Source organism: Poecile atricapillus, chromosome Z, assembly GCF_030490865.1.
Source record: "Poecile atricapillus isolate bPoeAtr1 chromosome Z, bPoeAtr1.hap1, whole genome shotgun sequence".
In the NCBI taxonomy this organism is placed as follows: domain Eukaryota; kingdom Metazoa; phylum Chordata; class Aves; order Passeriformes; family Paridae; genus Poecile; species Poecile atricapillus.
The window spans coordinates 25,868,588-25,884,877 of NC_081289.1; the positions used below are offsets into that span (position 1 = coordinate 25,868,588).

Below are 16,290 nucleotides of genomic sequence, written 5' to 3' on the forward strand. Positions count from 1 at the left end.
GAGGCAGGCATTTCTAGCACTGGAACCACTTACTGGTGTCAGTAATGGAGGCTCTAACCATTCTGAGCCATGATCAAGTATCTTCTTTCAAATATGCTGTAGTTCAAAGAAGAGTTAACTCGAGGCAGCCTCATGACCCGTGCTGGGTAGAATGTTGCACTTGAATTATAGTCATGCTTTTTAATCTTAATTCAGCAACGGGGTGTTTCCCTTGCAGATGCTCACTGACTTGAATACCTATCTGAATAAAGCCATTCCTGACACAAGGCTGACTATCAAAAAATACCTGGATGTCAAGTTTGAATATTTGGTGAGCTGCTTGTTTTTTGGTTTTTGTTTATTCCTAAGTGCTGGTTGAAATTAACTTTCATAGAATCATCCTGAAATCACATCTAGCCTATGTGATCACAAATCCATCCTTCCATAATCCATGAGAGAATGCCCTGTTTTTTCCAGTTCTTTGTTTACTGCCAGACTCAGATAAAAAAACACCTGCTTTTAACCTAGCTCTTCTCACTGGTAAGTACCACATAACTTATTTTCTACATGATCAAAATTATTTCCTGATTTATTTCTAAATAGTTCCTCTTCAGCTTAGGCTCTTGAACTCCTCTAAAGAGGTCCCCAATCCATATTTTTCAGGTAATTTTGGACTCTTTCTTTAGCCAAAGTAAACAACTTTCAAATCATATTAGCTTTAATTTAGACGTTGCCTTTGTTTTTTTTCCTTTCTCCATTCCACTCAGCCCTTGTTTTCTACCCAAAAGGGCTGAGGTTGCTCAGTGCGCCTATTCTGTAACTGTAGGAATCTATTTCTTTTTGCCCACTGAGAGAAGTACTTGGAGCTGCAGCCCTAAGGCAAGGGGATATAGCAGAATCTCTTCCTAATCAATCCTTCCTTAATCTTTTTCTTTCCTTCTTTATTTATTCCCATCTCATACTTTTCTTGTACTGTCTTTTCCCAAAGAGTAGATGAACACAGGATTTTTCCTACTGTGCTTTCTTCAGAGTCTTTCTACTGAAGGAAGGAAGGCTTGGAATTGTACAACCTCATGGGTATTGGGTGATGATGAAGTTGTTTCTGATTTTTAATAGTTCCTTCTTGTTTTGCTTTTTTCTTTTTTTTTAACCTTTAATTCTGCAAAGTCTTACTGCCTGAAAGTCAAAGAGATGGATGATGAAGAGTACAGCTGCATTGTGAGTATCAGTACAATTGCAAAACTCCTGTGCCTGTCAGCATCCAAACTAGTGGATGCATGCTAAGGAATTGCATACATTTGTTCTTAATGTATTAGAAATAGGGGATCCTTAAATATTGCCTGGTAAGCACTGCAGCTTGTTTGCTCAGTGGTTGCTTTTCTCAGTGTTTAAGTACTGTTAGGTTATGTAAGGAGGATTAAGGTGTTATCTTCACAGATTCCATTTGTGTGTAGTGTGCAGCTTATCATTAATTATGGACTCATTTCTGAGAAATGGAGATTTAGCTTCTCTTCCGCAAAATGTATGCGAAACTGCATTTTTAAGTGAAGTAAATTGATTAAAGGATCTCTCTTAGCAATAGGGGGTTTGGGGTTTTAGGGCTTTAATCCTTAACAGCTCTGTTTAAAATAGCTAAAGGTATCCCATAAATTCCAGTTTCCCTGCATGAAAGTAGCTTCTTTTTTTATCCTATGTAGCAATCTAAGAGCAGGCATTTAATTTTTTGGAATGCCTAGTTCCCAAGTGCTAAGAAGGAAGCAGACTCCTAACCCAATCCTTCATTCTATGTTTGCTTCAAAATGGAAAGGAGAGAATCCCCATCTTGCCCAGCAGAACAACAGCTTTGGGTTTTGGCACGTGCAGTGTGTGTTAGCAAGCGGTAGACTGGGGCATGGAATTTTCTGTATGTTATGTTTGCAGGTGCAAGGGAATGATGCTTCATTTCTGACAGACTTAGCCCCTTTCCAAACTGTTTTGCAGGACAATGTATAGGTCCCTGCTTGCTTTTGGTTTCCAGCGTTATGTCTGGAGGGTTGTAGATACCAGCGGGTTCCCTGTGTAGATACGTAATTCACTATGCAATCATACAGGGCAAACCTTACAGAGGAGGCCAGAATTTTTGTGTGCTGGATATAAACTTGTTTGTTCTTAATGCCTGTCTTACTAGTCCAGGTAAGAAGCCATGCCACTTCTCCATGCTGGGCTGGAAGGTCCCTGTCCTTTTGCATTTGCTTAGTAGTGATGCTTTTCTTTACCATGGTTGGTGTGTGTTTGGCCTTCAAAGCGGCCCCACTGACTGCCAGTTTTGACATGGCTCAGTGTTCCTCATGGTTCCTGCTTCCTGACAGCAGTTCCCGTGTGCCTGAGAGGTCTGTAATAACCCAAGGTCATTGTGAGTCCACCTTGGTAGGCAGGCTGTGTGTGCAAGCATTGTTGTGGGAGTCTCTAAAACGGCGCCGTGTTTTTGGCAGGCTCTGGGTGAGCCTCTCTACCGGGTCAGCACTGGGAACTACGAGTACCGCCTCATCCTGCGCTGCCGTCAGGAGGCCCGCACGCGCTTTGCCAAGATGAGGAAGGACGTGCTAGAGAAAATAGAGCTCCTGGACCAGAAACATGGTGGGTGCCACTACTGAGTTCAGCAGACATGACTTTAGCCTTTGTGTTCCTCCTTTGTCTCAGCTCAGAAGACAGCTCAGTTCTTCTTTGCTGAAGAACTCCTTTGTGGCTGTAGCTGAGACAACAGCCGTGAGGGGCCAAAAGGGATTGATGTGTAGGAGATGGTACATCTCCTGATAATTGATCACAGCCTTCACACTGTTTGGGAAGGAAGTTTTCACACTTTTTCCCCCAACATGTCTCCACTACAGTTCAGGACATCGTGTTCCAGCTCCAGCGTTTTGTCTCCACGATGTCCAAGTACTATGACGACTGCTACGCCGTGCTCCGGGACGCAGATGTCTTTCCCATCGAGGTGGACCTTGCCCGCACCACTCTCAGCTATGGGCAGAAGGACACGTACACAGATGGGGCGGAGGAAGAAGGAGAGAGCGAGAGAGAGGGTAGTGGGAGGGAGGATACAAATGGAGAGAAGCTCATTGATGATGCCTGAGTGTGTCAGCATGGCCAGAGGGAGGACTTTGCAGACTTATGAAAACATATATTTCACGTGGCCATTCATCCTCCATTATTTCTCTGTGTGTCCAGCCTGGGATTCCTCCTCTGCTTTGGGTGGGGTAGCTGGTTGGATTTGGACCAACTTCTGCTTTCCTCTCTTTTCCTTTGCTTGTTTGCCTGGATATTCTTTTTGCCCCTGGAGACTTCTGTTACCCAGCCTGGGTATTGTGGTGTGGGGAGGAAAGGCTGCTCCCACACCGCTGTGTGCCTCTGTGCAGGCAGGACTCTGCTGAGCACGTGGGCAGCACCACTCCCCTCTGGCACATGGAAGCTGGTTAAGGGTTTGGAGGTGATTACAAATGGTGAGAACAGCCGCCTTCCGTCCTCCCCTTGTGCTGTGGGGAAGTGTTAGCATCACTGCTTGCTGTCTTCAAGCTCCTTCTGAGGATCCATGTTAGGACCATCATGGAAATACCCCATCTTTAAACAAGAAGGACACAAAGCCTTCTGGAGAGAGGAAGACATGCTCTTTAGGCAGAGGCTTTGGGATTTTTTTAGTGTAAAGAATGACTAGCGTGCTCTTCTCTCTGCACAGCTATTTTGTGCTGCCTCTAGGCCAGCCAGCAGCAGCCCAGCTATCCTCCCATTCCCTAGCACAAGGGATGGGGGAAAAGGAAAGCTGAGGTGAGACTGCTTCTTTCCTCCTTCCTTTTCTCTTCCCCTGCCTCCATCCCTGTGGGCCAATCCCAGATGCAGATGGCACTTCCTCTGTTAGTGAGCAGCACAACTGCCAGGAGTGGTGTGCTTCTTGGGGCAGGCGCTTTGACTTCTCTGTCATTACATTCTAGTGGTTGTGAGAAGTTATTTAAGGGCATTAATTTATTATCAAGATTTTTTTTTAATTTGTTTTTCTCTTTGATTGTTTTTGGAGCTTCTTCATCTCTTGTGGGTGCCTGGAAAAAACCATCCATGGTCAAGCTGCTCTGGAGAATTTAAACAGGACTGATGTAGTGACTATTGTCTATAATAAATATGTGACATTTCATTTCATGTCCTTCATGCCTTTCCTGCAAGAGATTTATTTGCTTATCTTCCATTGGTTTTAATCTTAAATTATAATGTTGGGAAGAAGGGTGTCATGTGCTGGCTATTTTTTTCTTCTCATACTGGTGCACAGTCTCAATGCCAAATCTGCAGCACAGATTTCCAGAGGAAGAGAGTTACAAATGCTGTAGCAGTACCAGTCCTCCAGTACTACCACTTTCTCTGCATTTTTGCTTCCCAAGGAAACACCAGGTGCCTCAGTCCTGCCAAGGTGGCATCCCTGTGCCCCTCCAGGGCCAGCTTCTCCACACAGCTCAGCTGTTGCATCACAAGCTTCAGCTGATGATTAAGTCCCTGATCCTCTTTCAGAGTTGTTTGTTGTGCCAAAACACAGAGCAGTTGAGAGGAACTGAAAACGCTTCAGCGGGGTCTGCCTGAAAGCCATTGAGGCAAAGTGTAAAGCAGCATAGCTGGGGTTTTTAGGAAGAGGTCTGGGAATCTTGCAACACTGTCTGTAGCAAGTTCTCATACCCTAAGGGCTTTTATTTGCTTTTGTGAAAAAAAATTTAAGAGCAGGAGGCTTAATGGAAAATGTTGACTTGTGACAAGGAAACAGAGGAGACCTTGTTCTAGCAACCAGCGTGGCTGACAAGGCAGTTGTTTTCATGCGGTAGACCTTGGACCTCTGGGAAGTTGTGAGCTCCTTCTTGGAGGGCATACTAGTGAATAAGGGAAATCCAGCCTGGGGTTGCTGGGAAAAGAGCTGCAGAACAACTTGGTCTAGCAGAAACAGCAATCTTACCTTGTGGCAGGGGAAAAGCTTTGAGTGCGCTGGATGAATGCCTGCAGGGCCCCAGCAGCACCCTTGCTGCTGCTCTCATTCTCCCAGAGTTTTGTATCTGGGGTTTGTTGTGGGGTTTAGTCTCATATGGGATGTTTCTAAGGAAGTTTGAGTAGGAAAAAGCCCAAAGTCACGACTATGACTGGCTCAAACAGTGATGTTAGGTATGGTGGGACAGAGTACAGCCTCATAGGGTTTACCTTCTCCCCTCCTCAGAATTTCTAGTTCTGTCTCTTCTTAAACTGATACTCTTCAACAGCTTTATTTTGCTCATCATTTACTGCTATTTTTGTTTGGGAGCACCTAGAATGAAACCCTTTCCATCATGTCCCCACTTCTCTGCTGTGTTCAAATGGCTTTATGGATCCTGCAGACTGCCAACTACCCATTAATTTGTAGGAATGAAACACAGCTTTTGGTGGCCCCATGAGCTGCCTGCCCTGTAGCCCTCTGCTTAGTTTTTGATCTCTTGTTATAGTCACAGGTTCCCCCAGGGTCTCTGAGGTGAAGCAGTTCAGGAAACCGGAAGAAAGAGCTTTGGCCGGGGGTGTTTATAAAAGATCCAGTCCTAAAGCAGATTAGAAGTGGTTTAAGCATGCCAGGGAAGGCTGTCCTCTCTGAATCTAGAAATCCACCTCTGCAGCAGGGGGTGAGGGGGTCATGCCTGCCTTACCACGTGCTCCAACACCCTTGTTAGTAGCACTCAGGGACTGGGGCTTGTCCTTCTGCCTTACCTTTGATTCCTTTATGTAAGGAGGTTTTCTCTATTTAAGAGGAAAACACAGGCACGTCTGGTGCCATTCTTGCTCAGTGGATAATCGCCTGGGACATGGTTATTTACCTGTCTTGAAACCCCCACCCCCGCAGGGGCCAAGTTGTTCCCTTCACACGTCAACGAGACTCGTTTGAGCCTAGATAAAGCTGGCTTGGTGCTATTCCTGTCAGCAGGGCTCCGTACTGTGGGCTGCACACCTAATGGCATTAGCCTTTCTTAGATGTCTTCTTGTACCTCAGCAGCAGCCTCTAACAGCGCTTCCCTACTTGGGGAAGCAGCATCAGGTGTCACTGCCCCAGCTTTACCATCCACAAAAGATGTGCCAGGCAGAGGTGGTTGGAGCTGGTGGTCTCCTGGTTTGGCAGTGTCCCAGGGAGGTGTTGCAGAGAGCCTGGTGTCTACCCCCATGCTGGTGGCACCTGGTAGCTAGGAGCTACACCACCTCCTAAACGTGCTGCCAGTGAGACTGAGACTATCCAGACCGTGGAAGTGGGGTGAAGGAAATACTGACACCAGAACAGAGCGTACCAGATCTGATTACAAAGAGTCTCTAATTGTTTGTGTTCTGTATTGTGACAATGCAGAAGGAAAAGGAGAGTCCTTGGCAGCCTCTTCAGAAGACTTTCTCCAGAGCTGGTTTGAAAGTGAGGAAAGAAGATTATTATTTTTTTCTTTTTGGTGTTTGGGCTGCTCTGAGCCTGTGTTGTACCAGCATGGGTGCAGGATGCAAGTAGACATATCACTGGGTAGGATATGGACATATGTACATAAGGACCAGCTATTCTTATACCTCTCCCTCTTATATCTTACATCTGCCTTTGTCCCAGCTTTCTGCTCCCTGCATCCCACCTACCCTCCCATGCTGAGGTGCTTGCAAACAAGGCTGGTTTCATACATCCCCATTCTCTGCCCTGGCTAAAAACTGTCCCTCTCCACCATCTGGTCAGCATTGCAGCCATCTCGTGCCAGCACCTCCCCAACCCCTGCAGGACAGCCGCCTCCCTCCCCTCTCTGCTCCTCTGCCACATGGTTGGCCTCCTCGTTGGCCACCACCACGGCGTTGTCAGTGCTGTGGGCTGGCTGGTGGTTGTCGCTGCTGTGCTCCTCAGCTTCCTGCACGTCGGACTCTGCTTCCTCGGTGTCGCTCCCACCTCCTGCAGTAGGGTTGTTCTCTGGAGGAGGCTCCTTCTTCCCTCGGTTCAGGCAGCAGTAGCTGGCGACACCCAGGAAGAGAGCAGAGAGCACGACCTCTGAGCCCGCCAGGTAGAAGATCACCTCATAGTTCTTGAGAGCATCGACCAGGCGGCCTGATGGTTGGAGAAGACATAAGGTGGTTGGAGAAGACATGAGATGGTTAAATTTGGCCTAGGCACTCTTGCAGGGACAGCCCAGTGCAGGTGGGCAACACCTGCATTTGGCTGAGGACCCATTCCTCAAGGGAAGGGCAAGAAGCCTGAATAGCTAAAAGTCACCCTGGGAAAGAGCCACACTGTACTTCAAAGGAAAGTAAAGTAACCGTGCATGGTTGGTGTTTTCCCTTGTTTGGACAAGCTTAAGTAATTGTGACACCCTCATGTTAGGGTTCCACTCCATGGTGAGCCATCTTCTACTAGCCAGGGTGGGAAAAGCCTCTCATGATTTGGATTGGCCAGTCTCAGAAAATAAAGTTTGAGAGGCATTGCTATTTCTCAAGCTATTATGTCAGGAAAACATTCTGAAGGGAAGAACAAATTTCTTTTTGGCAGAGAAATCCCTTTGGTTGGCCCACACCTGATGATTTCTGTGCCAGAGATATTCTAAATATATATTTTCTGAATCCACTGGGGCTGGCAATGGAGGAAGAGCTCCCAGTCCTTGGTGCTGGGGAGCATGAACAGGTGCCTTGCTGCAGGCAGGATGCAGCCATGGGACTGCACTCTCCCTCCCGGTCTCTCATGCTCGCAAATACACATGTGACCCCCAGTTCCTGCTGTGCTACAGGGCTGAAACCAGCCCTGGGAGATGCTGAGGTGCCTCCTGGAGCACTCACGGGAGTCACGTGGCGAATTCCTCCGCAGGTGAATGTGCCCCTGTTCAGCCAAGCCGGATGGCGAGCGAGGATCCTGCGTGCCCCAGCGCGTGCGTGTGCGTGTGTGTGTGTGAGGCTTATCCTGTGCCAAACCCCCTCAGCCCCACGGAGCGGGAAGCAGCTCAGGAGGATTACACCAAACAAAGCCACTCTGTTCAACCCCCTTCTCCCAGCCGAGCACTGTTCTCCCTGAGTCCGAGCCATCGGGATTGTCAGAGCACTCAAGCTTCCTGCACCAGGGGGGTCCTACAGCCCCCAACATGACCTGGCTGCCCCCAGCACGGTTCTTTGGTGACCCCACGCTGTCTGTGTGCCACTGTACGTGCACACAGCACCATGGCACAGCTGAACTGAGGCAGGAGGGCTGAGGGATGTCCCTTGTTAGCACCCCACAGGTGTGTCTTGCTCCTTGGGGCAAGGTGCTGTTAAATCCCACTCTCCCTGCAGCTGCCTCCAAGACACGTATTTCTTCACCCTCCCTGGCCTGGGACTGCCGACTGCCCCACAGCTTATAAAGTGAGACATGAATTATTGCTAGCATTTAAGAAGGTATTCTCTTGGCTGCCAAATTTTACTTGAGAACTGGTTGGAGTTGCTGAGGGTGGGTTCTACTCTTACCTGGAGGTTTGTGCTGAGGAAAAGACCTTTCACACCAAGGTCTTCAATGATGGGCTTTAGCCCATGTGCTACAGCTGAAGGAAGGGAGTACAAGAAAGAACAGAGTGGTTCCTCCCTGGGGATTTTCCATAGTCTTGTCCCTGACTCTTCCTTGCAAATCAGGAAACTGCACTGTGTTTGGAAATAAGCCTTGGGCATGATTTGGCTTTCTCACATGTGATCAGACACTTAACATTAATCTACAACCACCTCTATTCAACAGCCTGTTTTTATGGGCTGTTTGTGGGGCATGGACTTTACTAGGGTCTGTGGCCGAGACTAGACTGGCTGAAAAGCTGCAAGTGTCTTAATCCTCTTAGAAAAATTACCAGCAAATGCCTCAGGGGACTGTACAAACTGTTTTGACTTGACTGACAACAAAACACCTGTGCCTTGGAATTGGGATCAGAACAAGCTGAGATCACTATTCACAGTGCCAGTCAAAAGGCCATGGCTACCAAGGAGAAATTGAGAGACACTTGCTTTGTCCTAATGAAGGCTCTCAAAGGTTTGCCTGCAGCATGTGCCTGACCCTGTCCTTAACATGATTCTATGCAGCATTTGTAGTGAAGGCAGAGATCAGCTCTTAGCTTCTAGAGCGAATTAAAAATTGAGAAATAGGATCTTTCTTCAAGTGTTGTGTCCATGCCCAATACCTGCAATGCTGTGGAACGCTGGCAGCCAAACGAACCACCTGTAGCAAGACACCTACCTGCAGAGGGTGGGCCGATGAGCACCGCGAAAGCCTCGATAAGTAGGACCAGCCCAATGGCGCTGGAGAACTTCTGGGAGCCAACGATGGCCATCAGCACCTCGAACTGCAGGGCCCCCACCATGCCGTAAGAGATGCCAAAGAAGACACAGAAGATGACCAGCCCCGTGTAGTTGCTCGCCCTGGCACTGCAGATGTCTGTCAAGCCATTGAAGAGCATGGAGAAGCTGAACAGATACGCCACATGAGGGCGGACCCACTTCAGCCCTGCCACCATGCCACAGGCTGGGCGGGCAAAAATGTCTATAAAACCAATGATGGAGAGCAAGAATGCGGCCTCTGTGTCTGGTACACCTGTGTCCTTGGCATAGTTGACCAGCAGTATGGGGGGCACGAAGAGACCCAAGACCAGGATGAACTTTGAAATGGTGTAAATGATAAACCCTCGGTTGGAGAAGATACTGAAATCCAGGAGCTTCTTCCCTTTCTTGGGCTTCTTCTTGGCTTTCTTGCCTTTCTTGGTTCCATCAGTGGTGCTGAGTCCCTCCTCTGACTTCCCTCCTATGGGCAGCATCTCCTTGGCTTCATATTTGTCCTGAGCTTTCCCCATCTTCCTCTTCATGCCCATATCCAGGGGTCTCATGACTGCCCCACAAGTGCAGCAATTAAGCAGAAGGCCCCCCATGATAAGGAACCCTCCTCGCCAACCAAACTTCTCCAGCAGCACTTGCCCCAGTGGAGAGAGGGAGGAAAGGAAGACAGGGCTCCCAGCAGCTGCCAGTCCATTGGCGAGAGGCCGACGCTTGTCAAAGTAGCTACCCAGCATGATGAGTGAGGGCTGGAAGTTCAACGCCATACCCAGACCTACATGGAAGTGAGAGCCAGGAGGGAGACACGGAGTGCAAGAATATGAGATGTGTTTTGCAACAAGCTGAAAACTCCCCTCAGACTATGCTAGTCCTGAAATCCCATGATGGGATGAATGTATTCCTCACAAGCCACTGTGCCTTCATGTTGGTGGATTTCCCCTGCAGAAGATGGGCTAGACCAGCCTGTCCACCTGAAGTGGGTTTGAATCAGGTAATTGTGCTCACGCTTAGGCAGGACCTGAGCCTTACACAGGAGTTCTGCCTCTTTCCACCTGCCACTGTGTAGTGATGCCACTTACCGCAGTCACCGTGATCACTGAGCACCACTTAGGTTTCTTCTGTCTCTCAACCACAGGCCCTGGCTGTTTAGATCCAGCAGGTGCATCCCTCACATGTGCAACATTCAGGACTAGATGCTTCCCATACTGTGTGCAAATGGGTGAGGGAGACCTGATACTAGACACGGCAGTACTAAAGGGAAATACAACACGGTCTTGGCTCTTCCCCAGGTAAGCCTGTGTTGCCCCCCAAATCCTGAGGCTCTTACCTGTCAGCACACCAGCTGTCAGATAAAGCTCAATGATATTGGTGGTAAAAGATGCCAGGATCATCCCAGCAGAAGCTAGCAGCCCACCAATGAGCATCACAGGCCGGCAGCCAAACTGGTTCACCATAATGCTGCATACTGGTCCTAGGAGGAAGCAGACGAGAGAGAGTAGGTGATCAGGAGACAGGACAACTGGGAAGGGGCAGGCAGCCTGAGCAGGGCACTCAGGGAAGATGAAGCTGTAATGATGAAGCTCACAGCTGGGCTGCTTAGATACACATCTGTTGGGCCTGGCCGAGGGAGAGAGGCTGGTGGTGTGGAGACTTCTGTTCTGTCCTGCCTTTGGACCCTGTTCCCTGGTACTTGGTGTGAACAGCACTTCAGCAGTGGGAACAAACCCTGTATCAATTGTCTGGGACGTAGGTGGGGAGACCTGAGAGGTCTCCTGGGGCAAAGGAAACAGGGATATGGGATGCAGCACACCTCCAGCAGAGAAGTGGTAGGACAATTGTATTCTGTATCATGGCCAGGCCAGTGAGCATAAGAAGAGACCATGGGGACATGATCTGGGCCCATGGCAGGGTGGGAAAGGTGTGAGTTGAGGAGGGGGAAGTGTGTCCAAGCATCACCTGTTCCATAGAGCATGGCCAGCATGATGGAGGAGATCCAGGCTGTGTCACTGTAGCCCACGTGGAAATCTTTCATGAGCTCCTTGAAGTAGACACTGACGGCTTTTGGGAAGGCATAGGAGAAGCCAGTGATCACAAAGCAGCCAAGGAGCACAATCCAGCCCCAGCCACCATCTGGGGGTTTCACAGGAGCTGGGAGTTGCCCTTCTTCTGGGTCAGGTCTCCCCATCTTCTAACCTGGGAATGGAAAGGCAGGCAGGGAGGAAGTAGGGTGACAGAGAGAGAGAGAAAGTCTGCTGGTGCTGCAAGAAGAGAAGAGAAAAGCAGAGCAGCAAACATTTACTACAAGGTTTCTCTCCATGCCCACCATCTCCAAGCTCTGAGACACTCATTGGGGGGCCACATCTGCGCTTTGTACCCTGATCCTGCCAGGCGAGGTGGGATTGCTTTGGGGTGTAAGGTCATGCCTCAGCTGGGCAGAGGTGGGAAGCTCTCCCTGAGACTGAGGCAGCCCAGAGCTCCATAACCCCTGGGCAAACACAGCTGAGAAGTGTCACGGCTCCCAGGTGAGCCTGGAGTGCTCCATCTGATGCAGCATCAGGATCTGCAACATTCAGATCCCCCTTGCTTCATATCCAGCCTTGCCTACAGATGGTGTGAGGCAAAGACCAGCAGTGTGAACCCTTTTTGTTTCTTAAAATCTGCCTTTGAGCCTCTCCTATGCTGGTCTGCTCCTGTGGGGAGCCCTGCAGGACCTGCCCTGCCGTAGGAGCCTCCAGCAGTGAGGCAGAGAGATCCATTAAGCCCTCTGTGCTTTCCTCTAGGAGGCCCCAGTGCATGGCACTCTCCTTCTCCCTCCCCTCCCCGCCATTAGGGGCCAGATTTCCGAAATAGGTGAAGGGGGAGAGCTCAAAAAACGGTGGTTATTTGCATGCCAGAGAGATTAGGGCTCTGTACCTACACGAAGGGGCCGGAACAAAGCCTAAGTGGGGAGGAGGAGGGAATTAGAGGGGATGTCTTGTGAGTTGCTCTCAGGGCTCTTAAGCTGCCCAGGAATTTTGCTCCAGCTGCCTGCTATGGGTATGCATTTCATTTCTACCTTAGGTACCAGGTCTCTGCCCCTTCCAGCACTATTGGCCACAGTCTCTTGGTCAGCCAGGATTGTTTTCACACCTGTACGCAAAGCCATCACTGGACCTAGACTACAGATGCTCCCAAGTAGATTAGACAGGCATTCTCCATGCCTGAACTGGGGATTTTTGGGTCTGGTTTGCCTTCTATCAGTCTCTTGCTGGCAGCACACTCCTAAAAAGGGTCCTGAGAGCCCAGCTCTCTTGGCTGAAGGACTGCAGGATGGCAACAGCTTCCTCATCTCTTGGCACCAGCAGTTCTGGGAAATTCCAGGAGTCACATACGCACTAGAGAGTGCTGAGGGGACAGAGACTGTCTTATGGATGTGACACACATAGCTAGAACCTGGCAGTTTTGGATCTGGGTGCATTTCTCAAGGAAGTCCCTGTTGTTGGTGTCCTCCAAGCAAAGGGGGTGAGCTGAGCTGATCCCCATAATTGCTGTTGCCCTGAATGTCAGAGAAACGAAAATCCTTTAGACAAAAGTGTGGATGGCACAAGCTGGGGCAGATCCCAGGCAGAGGGCCCTTACTTGGCAAGAGTGGTCCTACCCCACAGCCACCCTCAGCCATACCCCTCCTTCCCCTCTCCAGGGGGCCTTTGCTCCTGAAAACACAGAGTGCAGCACACAGATGCCTGCCACCACTGTGGGTCCCTGCAGCAGAGTTTCCTGAACTTTCAGGATGCTGTGAGCCACGAAAAAAGGGAGCTGAATCTGGCTCTGAGCATGGATTGGGGCAACAGTTCTGGATGGCTGTTTCCTAGCAGCTCTTGTGCTGAGCTACTGGGGCCGGCACAGGCTACTCTAACCTCTCCTTTCCAGCCCAGGTCTCAGGGACCGTGGCAAGGGACAGAGGCATGAACTGAAAACAGTGGGATATAAAGGTCTTTTTGAGGCAAGGAGTCACTGCAAGGAAGAAAAGAATAATTATACACTCTCCATCTACCCCTACCTCCCCCATCTCACCCTTACTGGTGTTTTCTGGATCACTGGAACCCTGACAGCCAGACTGAATAGCCTCCCTCAGTTTCTGCCATTTTGCCCACTGTTCCTGTGCCAGCTCCAGCTGACTGACAAGCTAGGTCTAGTACAAAAGGTGACCTGCTGCCAAAGCACAGTGATTTCTCCATCAGTGCTGGTGCTCCACCACTGCACCATCTGCTGCACATAGCTACTTCAAATAAGAGTTGCCACCAAACATAGCCTGAGACTTTTTATCCAAGCCCCTCTTCCAGCCTTGCTTTTCTTGAGCTCATCCTGCACCACAAATTAATCAATCAAACCATTGCAATCCATCTTTCCCTCAACCCTGCCGCTCCCTGCCAGCATCCTAGCAAGAAAATACTTGTCTGTCTGTGATGTGCTCTTCAGAGATTTTGTAGCGCCACCTGTCAATGATGAGCCCGTGGCATCAGGTTTTCAAGAGCACATTAGACAAATATCCATGGGTACTTGAGTTTGGAGCTGGAGGGCACCCCTGCAGGAGCCACTTGTTCAGTGCTACAGAACACTGTATAGCAAAGCATGAGAGCTCTTTTACCTGCCTGCAGCTAGCATCTATGCTGGCTGAAAATTATGGGGTGCACCAGAGGAGCTCACCTGCGGAGATGCCTCCAAGGCCAATATGCCAAAGCACACCTCTTCTGGAGATTTATCCCAGCTGTGAGCCAGGCAGTTAAGAGCTGCCTTGCTCCTAACACCATGACACACATGCCTGTCTGCTCACAGCTGCTCTCAGCGGTCACACCACATACCCAGCACCTGCCTTTGCGCACTGTACAGCCCACCATCATTTTGTCCCCAGTTAAGGAGCTTTATTCACAGGTAAAAACACTGTGTGTGAGTTCACATACACCTAAAAACTCATCAGCATGGGCATCTGCCCTTCCTCGTGCATCACAGGGAGGTGGGCCAGAGCAGGCATTGCCACAGGCCTTGCTGCAGCTGGCTGCAGGAAGACTTGCACCAACACCAGGGGGCACAAGCCCAGGCTAGAAGGGTGAAGACCACAGCAGGTTCAGCTGTTCAGTGCCTGGACACACACAGAGCACAGTGCAGCCAGTGCTGGAGAATGCCCAGCAAACCCCCACTGTGCCAGACAAGCTGCACCCACGAGGGTCCATGTAAATGCTCTTAGTGACTCCACACAGTACAGATGGGGTGGGGAGTCCATTTATTGAGTGCAAAGGCCACAGTTCCTGCCACCAGCCTCTTCAACCCAAAGACAACCCTCTGGGAAAGCATTTGTTAGAGAATTAAAGGAGTACAGGCCAGGGATGAGTTGTCCTACCAGCTGCTGAGGCCACCATCCCTCCACACCACTGACCTGTGGAAAGAAGCGATGACCTCCCAAGCACAAGCTGAGCCTCGAAGGGTTAAGCAGATCTCAGTCAACAGCGCTTCCTTCTCCCACTGGTTTGCACTTCCCGGCTCTGGATGAGGGTGCCTGGTTAGATGGTCCTGCTGGATCTTTTCTCCATGGTGGGCACAGGACAATGCCTGCAGGAATCTAGCACCTGTCGAGCAGTCTCTTGTCCTCCACTCCTTCCTTCGGAGCAGCTACCTCCTCACAAGACAGCTAATCCCCCTCTCAGCTTGCTTCCCTCCAGTTCCAGTGATGCCCAGCAAAGCTGTCTGTGGCAGATCTGGGGGGACACCCTGTGTGGGGCACCCTCTTGCCTCCTGTGGGTGCAAGTAGTGTCCCACGGCACTCCCAGTGTGGATGTGGGTCAGGAGCTGCTTATGGTTTCAGGTCGGCAGAGACCAGCAGGTGCTGAGCGGGCAGAAAGCACTTCTCCACTTTTAAGAGGCTTTTCCAGCCAATGGGGACGAGGTGGCTGCCTGCCACAGCCCGAATCCCCTGGTAATCCCGCTGCCCAGGGGCTCCTTGCGTTTTCCCCAGCACAGCAGGGCAGGCTGGCAGGGATAGATTCAGAGAGACCAAGACAGGAAGAAGCGGGGTGAGGGTGAGGGGTGCTGGGGATAGCAAGGGTGCTGGGGAGGGAGACAGTGGAGGAGACAATGTGCCCATGCTTCAGTAAGGGCCAAAATAGGTGAAGTGGCTGCTTTTGAAGCTTCCTCAACTGGCAAGCCACGATGGAGAAGTGGTGGCGTGGTTTTGCAGGGCATGTGCCCAGCAGAGAAGTGAGACAAGGTGGAGCAGCCAAGGAATCACTGCCAGCCATGGCTCAAACTACCAGATCCTGCCCACCCCGGGCACCTCAACCACCCCCCCCTCCAAAACAACCTCCCCAGTGGTTGACTCGCAGAAGGAGGTCTGGGGACGAGCCAGTCTCTGGCCACACGCAGGGGAACAATTTTACTTCCAGGGAGTGGGCTGGGGCTCAGCCCAGGTAGTGTTTTGGGGAGGAAAAGGCCTGGGCTGTAAATCCCTGAAGCCCCTCAGCAGCAGGGGGGCCGCGGGGGCCTGACCACACTCACAGCCAGGGTTTAATGTCTATTAATAAGGTTAATCAGCTAAGCCCTGGCCATCGCTAGCGTTCCATCCCTCACTCACGCTGCCTCTCCCGTGAGGGCTCCCCCAGCACATGTAGGGTATTCCCAGATTGCTGAGGCCCCCACAGGCCCTAGGGGAATGTTTTCCCCCTGCACTGAGCAGCCCTGGGGTGCCCTGGGCATACGTTCCAGGAGAGGGTGAGGAGAAGGGGGCCACAGGTGCTTGCTGTAACAGGACAGAGAGGGGGACTCAGGGGGGTAGCCAACAATGGGCAGTGCAGCCCTCCTGGTGCCCTCCACATCCACCCCAGACCCCTGGGAGGGTGGCTGCCCCTTCTGGACTCACTGGCACTGCAGTGTCCAGCACCACAACTGTGGGCAGCCATCATGGCCCCAGTGCAGGTGGGGAGCGCCTGTCCTCCTCCCCCTGCATGCTGTGACTGAGGTGATGTCCCAGCCACTGAAATG

General features: G+C 50.6%; 2 protein-coding genes across 4 annotated transcripts in view; one reads left to right on the forward strand and one right to left on the reverse strand.

The window, feature by feature from the left end:
• The window catches only part of LOC131592710 (PRKCA-binding protein), a 30,079-nt gene extending 25,900 nt beyond the window's left edge, over positions 1 to 4,179 (forward strand). For 2 of the 3 annotated variants that reach the window (XM_058864419.1, XM_058864418.1), the window contains exons 10-13: positions 218 to 310; positions 1,147 to 1,197; positions 2,451 to 2,595; positions 2,847 to 4,179. In XM_058864419.1, the coding sequence (XP_058720402.1) occupies positions 218 to 310; positions 1,147 to 1,197; positions 2,451 to 2,595; positions 2,847 to 3,088 (531 nt within the window). In that variant the 3' untranslated portion in view covers positions 3,089 to 4,179. The remainder of the gene's footprint in view (positions 1 to 217; positions 311 to 1,146; positions 1,198 to 2,450; positions 2,596 to 2,846) is intronic. The other variant, XM_058864417.1, reaches the window with a different exon arrangement.
• Positions 4,180 to 6,291: 2,112 nt separating this feature from the next.
• Positions 6,292 to 11,536, reverse strand: LOC131592706 (monocarboxylate transporter 3-like). Its single transcript, XM_058864410.1, has 4 exons — positions 11,236 to 11,536; positions 10,607 to 10,750; positions 9,191 to 10,054; positions 6,292 to 7,060 (listed from the first exon to the last, which is right to left on the reverse strand). The coding sequence occupies exons 1-4, from the start codon at positions 11,462 to 11,464 to the stop codon at positions 6,669 to 6,671; spliced, it is 1,629 nt and encodes a 542-aa protein (XP_058720393.1). The 5' UTR covers positions 11,465 to 11,536; the 3' UTR covers positions 6,292 to 6,668.
• Between the last annotated feature and the right edge of the window lie 4,754 nt (positions 11,537 to 16,290).

Excerpts from the sequence above, each read along its gene's own strand:
- LOC131592706 (XM_058864410.1), bottom strand. The coding sequence starts at position 11,464 with ATGGGGAGACCTGACCCAGAAGAAGGGCAACTCCCAGCTCCTGTGAAA. Across the intron at positions 10,055-10,606 it reads GACAGCTGGTGTGCTGACAG|GTCTGGGTATGGCGTTGAAC; the intron begins GTAAGAGCCTCA and ends ACTTCCATGTAG. Across the intron at positions 7,061-9,190 it reads CATCGGCCCACCCTCTGCAG|GCCGCCTGGTCGATGCTCTC; the intron begins GTAGGTGTCTTG and ends TCCAACCATCAG.